The 5,276-nt window shown below is 65.9% G+C and overlaps 1 protein-coding gene across 3 annotated transcripts in view; it reads left to right on the top strand.

Annotated features, from left to right (window-relative positions):
• The window catches only part of PPP1R12C (protein phosphatase 1 regulatory subunit 12C), a gene marked incomplete at its 5' end in the record, with an annotated part of 15,143 nt that overhangs the window by 6,120 nt on the left and 3,747 nt on the right, over nucleotides 1–5,276 (top strand). The window contains 10 exon segments of one of the 3 annotated variants that reach the window (XM_034792493.1): nucleotides 566–742; nucleotides 985–1,107; nucleotides 1,704–1,789; nucleotides 2,042–2,134; nucleotides 2,513–2,603; nucleotides 2,939–3,070; nucleotides 3,539–3,629; nucleotides 4,136–4,263; nucleotides 4,554–4,606; nucleotides 4,932–5,037. In XM_034792493.1, coding sequence (XP_034648384.1) covers nucleotides 566–742; nucleotides 985–1,107; nucleotides 1,704–1,789; nucleotides 2,042–2,134; nucleotides 2,513–2,603; nucleotides 2,939–3,070; nucleotides 3,539–3,629; nucleotides 4,136–4,263; nucleotides 4,554–4,606; nucleotides 4,932–5,037 — 1,080 coding nt within the window. 3 annotated transcript variants of the gene reach the window in all.

Genomic DNA, 5,276 nt, shown 5'->3' with positions numbered 1-5,276 from the left:
GGGGGGGGGGGGGCAGATTGGGGAAGGATACCTGCCTCCCTCCCCCTATGTGATGGGGGGGTACAGAAGGGGGAAAGGTATCTACCCCCCCTCTCCTCCGAGCTCCTCCACTCTGCTTCTTAGCCGTAGCCTAGCACGCAAGGCGATCGAAGGCCAGTGCGTTTTTGGGGGGTGGGGGGGGGAGAGTCATGGGGGCAGGGTTAATGACCCCCCCCCAGCTTCGTGGGATGGAGCTGGTGAGTGTGAGGGGGAGTGTGGGGTGGTGCGTGTCGGTTTCAATGGGGATTTGGGAGGGGGTGGGGGGGATCAGGGAGGAGGATTGGTGGGTGTGGGGAGAATGGAGGGGTTGCTGGGGGGTAGGGAGGATTCGGGGTGCATGGGGGGTCGTGTGGGATGGGGGGGGCATGGGGCAGACCGTGCCCACCGGCGTAGCAGGTCCGCTGCCTTTCGATCCCCTTTCGTGACCCCCTCTGTAGGTTCAGCTCCCTCCACCCATCCTGACTCCACCCCCTTGTCCCCCCAACTCCCCTCCCCGTTTTTCTCGTCCCTCCCCCTCCCCATGCAGTTCTCCGGAGGCCGCCCCGCAGCACCGGAGGATTCGTCAGCGCCTGCCTGGAGGGCGGGGCTGCGGAAGACGGGCAGCTTCGGGGTGCTGCAGGACGCCCGGCTGGACGAGGGGCCCCCCAAGGAGGGCAGGATCAAGCGCTCAGCGTCCAGCCCCAGGCTGGACACAGAGGAGAAGGTGAGGGAGGTGGGGGGGGGAACCCTGTAACCATGGGGAGCACCTGACTCCAACAGTCTAGCCAAGGGGGCACTGAAAAACAGACCCCTCCCTCTCTCACCACTGCAAATACCACAGCAGAGAGGATTCTGGGAGGGCAGGGGTTCTTTCCCACAATGCAAAGCATGCCTTTGAGACTTCTCGCGCCTGTCTGTTTATCTGTCTCTTCCACTAACTGTCTCCCGCTTTCCCTCCCCCCTCAGCCACAGGACATCTGGGAAATCCTACAGAAGTGGAACAGGACTCTGATTGGCCCGGGGTTAGCCAATAAGAGCGTAGCCTCAGAGCTAGCCAGTCGGGAGGAAGGGAGTTCATCAGGTGACCTGGTAGGAGGCTCCGCCCATAGGGGGAGTGGCCTTATTCCCCTCCCGCCCACCTGCTTATTCACCCATGTCAGCTGTGACCTGGTGCATTCCGGGATGCCTTACGCTGTTAGGTGCTTAGTTTGAGCCGCCCTTCTCCCCTGGGGACGGTGGGGGGGCACCATAGGGAGTCTTGGGGGCTGAGATCCCCGTCCTGGAGCATCAGGCAGGGATCACTTAGGATCCCTCAATCCCGATGTCTGTCTGTTCTCCAGCCCTGCGTTTTCCCCTTAACTCTGCCCCCCGTCCTGGTCTGTTTCTTGCTCCTTAATTTTCCTGATTCATGACTTTGTGCTCTAACTGCTAGACCCCCACAGCTGGGATGGAACCCAGGAGTCCTGCCTCCCAGTGCCCCCCCCTCGCTGCTCTCGCCACTAGACCCCATTCCTTTCCCTTCCCCCTGCACTCCATTAGCTGCAGCAGGGACTGACACCCTGCCTCCCAGAGGGTATCGAGCTGCGCTCTGGGCAGCGCCCCCTCCTGGCTGGAGGCCGGGGTCGCCCAGAGTGCCCTGCTGTAGCCGAGACGTTCACAGGCCCTTTTTCTGCTTCCCCTGCCAGAGCAAGGAGCCGCCGCGCCTGGCCCGGGTCCCGCCGACGCCCACCCGGCGTATCTTCACCCTGCCAGACGCAGAGCCAAGCCGAGCGTGAGTCGCCTGGGTGCAGTCCTGGCTCGGGAAGGGGAGTGGGGTCTAGTGGTTAGAGCAGGGGGCACTGGGAAGCCAGGACTGCTGGGTTCTCTCCCTGGTTCTGGAGGGGGGGGGGGGGGGGGGGGGGGGGGGGGGGGGGGCGGGGAGCCAGGACGCTCGGGGAGGGGAGTGGGATTTACCGGGGTGGCGATGTGTCCGGTACTCAGCGCAGCCTGTCTGATGCTCCCTCTTCTTGTGCCCACGCTATAGGATCTTGGAAGACGGCCTGCAGATGAAAATCGACGCGGGTTCTGCCCCCAAACAGCTCCCCACTTCCAGCACAGACCTCCGCGACCGCCGAAGGTAGGGGGCAGCCCGGGGCCGGAGGGCTGTGGGGGTGATGGAGCTCTACCTTCAGGGGGTACTAGCACCGTGTCTGCAGGGGGAAACCTCTCCTGCAGCACCCCACTTACAGCCCCCCAGCCTTGGCTGTGGGTGCAGAGTGAGGCTATGCGGGGGGGGAGGGAGGGGACGGACCGTGATGGTGGTTGGGAGAGACCAGGCTCGATAACCGGTGTTACTGTGAGCTGTGAGATGCGAGGGGCCGCATCTCGGCGCTGGGCGAGGGGTCCCTGTATACCCAGCTCCTGCCCCCCACCCCAAAGGGGGCCTGTGTCCCAGCGCTGGGCAAGGGGTCTCTGCTCCTGCCGGTCTCACTAACACCCCCGCCACCCCTACCAGATCGTATCAGACCCCGGTGAGGGATGAGGAGTCGGAGTCACAGCGCAAAGCCCGGTCACGTCTCATGAGGCAGTCCCGGCGATCCACCCAGGTACTTCTACCCAGTGGTTAGAGCAGGGGGGCCTGGGAGCCAGGACTTCTGGGTTCTTTGCCTGGCTCTGGGAGGGGAGGGGGGACCTAGTTGTGTGGAGCTGCGCAGCGGCGGGGAGCCTGGACTCCTGGGTTCTTTTCCCAGCTCTGTCACTGACTTTGGGCTGGTCCCTTCCTCTGTGTTGGGGGTGCAGTGACACTACCACACCTCCTGGGGGTGCTGTAGGTCGTTTCCCTTCCTGCGGGGGTGACTGCTGCCCTGGCCAGTGACCCTGCTCCCCTTAAGGGTGCCAGCCCTGGTCATGCCCCTCCTTGACCCACATGCTCCCTTGCCAGGGCGTCACCCTCACGGACTTGAAGGAGGCCGAGAAGACCATTGGCCGATCCGGGGACGCCAGGGCCACCGAGCAGCGAATCGGGGAGGACGAGAAGCGGGGCCGAGAAGGGGAGCAGCCGCTGGACGCCACGGTGAGGGCAGGGGCGGAGCCGGGGCCAATCAACCCTGGCTCTAGCTGCAGCTGGGTCGTTAACCTGCGGGACTCCCTGCCTCCAGACACTGCAGTCGGGTAGCGGAGCTCGGTTTGTGTGAAGGGCTTCAGTGAGTTCATGGGCCCGGGGGTCTCATTGAGGGGGGCAGGGAGAGGGTGGGATACTGGGGTAGATGGGCCCCTGGGGTCTGATCCGGGCTGGGCGGGATACCGGGGTAGGTGGGGCCCCTGGGGGCTGATCCGGGCCCGGGGGGGATACCGGGGTGGGGGGGGCCCGTGGGGTCTGATCCGGGCCAGGCGGGATACCGGGGTAGGGGGGGCCCGTGGGGTCTGATCCGGGCCAGGCGGGATACCGGGGTAGGGGGAGTCAGAGTCTGTTACCCAGGAGGGGGGTTGGCTTTGTCCAGCAGACACCCCACGTCCATGGGTCATTATCCCCCCTCTGTAGGACTCGGCCCGGCGATGCCGCGCAGCTAACCCCGAGGGCTCCTCGGTGTATCCCATGAATCCTGTCGTGGTGAACTCTCAGGCAAAGAAAGGTGAGTCTGACCCCCTGCCGCCCCCCCCCCCCCAGATCCTCCAGCCCCTGCCTGCAGTCCCAGGAGGTGGCCAGCAGAGGGCAGCGCAGCAACATGTTCTACCCTCTGTGGTGTGTAGTTAGCAGGGGCTAGTGGTTAGAGCAGGGGGGGCCAGGAGCCAGGACTCCTGGGTTCTCTCCCTGGCTCTGGGAGGGGAGCGGGGTCTAGTGGTTAAAGCAGGGGGGGGCTGCGGGCCAGGACACCTGGGTTCTCTCCCTGGCTCTGGGAGAGGATTGGGGTCTAGTGGTTAGAGCAGAGGGGCTGGGGGCCAGGACACCTGGGTTCCATCCCAGACTCTGGCTGGACATCCCATGCAGCAGCTGAATTAACCCCTTGTGGCTTGTTCCGCTCCTGGGTCTCCTGCTGCTGGGTGAAAGCAACAAACTGGCAAAGAGGCTGAGGCGGGTGCTGCGGGGGGGTGGGGGGGCACCAGTCCCCGCCCCTGACCCGCCCCGTCTCTGCCGCAGCACCGGAGCCCGAGGGGCTGGGGCTGGGCGCGGAGGCGGAGGCCGAGCTGCGGAACCGGCTGGCCGTGCGGGACCGCCGGAAAGGCCGGCGGGAACGACGCTCCACGGGCATGGTGCAGAACGCAGAGGTGAGCGGAGGGGGCCAGGCCCCGGGTGGGCAGGGCAGCTGGGCACTTCGCCGGTGGGATGGGGGCGGGGGATCCGCGCTCAGCCTCCCTAGGGGGTAATAACAGACCCAGGAGGGTGCTGGGACTCTGGGGGGGAATTGTGGGGGGACGAGGGGGCCCGGGATTACATGTAGGTGGTTATGGAGGGCTCATAGCTGGGTGAGCAGGAAGATCTGGAGGGGCGGGGCGTGCTTCCCGGGGTGTCTGTTAACCCCCCGCCCATGGATTCCTGCCCCTCGGCCTCTCTCTAGGGCGACGAGACCGAGGAGCCGGAGCAGCTGAATGACACCGCCCCGGGATCCAGGTACCTGCCGGCCGGGAGCTCCAGGTACCAGCCGGCCCCAGCATTGCCACGGGGTCCTGAGAGACGCTAAACGGGAGTGAGGGGGTTCAGGCCCAGAAGGGAGACCTCCGGGGGGGGCGCTCTCCCCTGACAGGCTGGGCTGCAGGGAGGGGGACAGAGAGCTCAGTAGGGGGCACTATAGCACAGCTGTGTTTCAAACTAGAGACTGCCGACAGCCCACCCCAGAGGTGGCTGCATCTCGGTGCCGGGTGAGGACCCGGGAGGTACGGGGGGGGGGGGAGCCCGCCCCTTGCAGTAACAGGGCGGTGTCTGTCTGTCTCACCAGCACGTCCGACCACTTGAACAGCCTCCTGCCCCACCGGACGGACGCCTACGGCTACGCCAGGCTCAGCAGCGTGGGCAGCGCCGGGGACGAGCATGAATACAAAAAGGTGGGGCAGGGGCCGAACCCCCCAGCACCCTGAACCCCACCCCTCCAAACCTCCCCTTCACCCAAGCACTGGGCTGGCTAGTGGTTCGGGCGGGGAGGGGAGCCAGGACTCCTGGATTCTCTCCCCAGCTCTGGGGGAGGCGGGGGGGTCTAGTGGCTAGAGTGAGGGGGAGGGCTGGGAGCCCGGACTCCTGGGTTCTGTGCTCAGCTCTGTGCCCCCCCCCCCCCCCCCCCCCCCCC

The sequence above is a fragment of the Trachemys scripta genome, chromosome 16, assembly GCF_013100865.1.
Source record: "Trachemys scripta elegans isolate TJP31775 chromosome 16, CAS_Tse_1.0, whole genome shotgun sequence".
Taxonomy (NCBI): Eukaryota; Metazoa; Chordata; order Testudines; family Emydidae; genus Trachemys; species Trachemys scripta.
The sequence above is the reverse complement of the archived record's forward strand: the minus strand, read 5'-3'. Positions and strand labels throughout refer to the sequence as shown.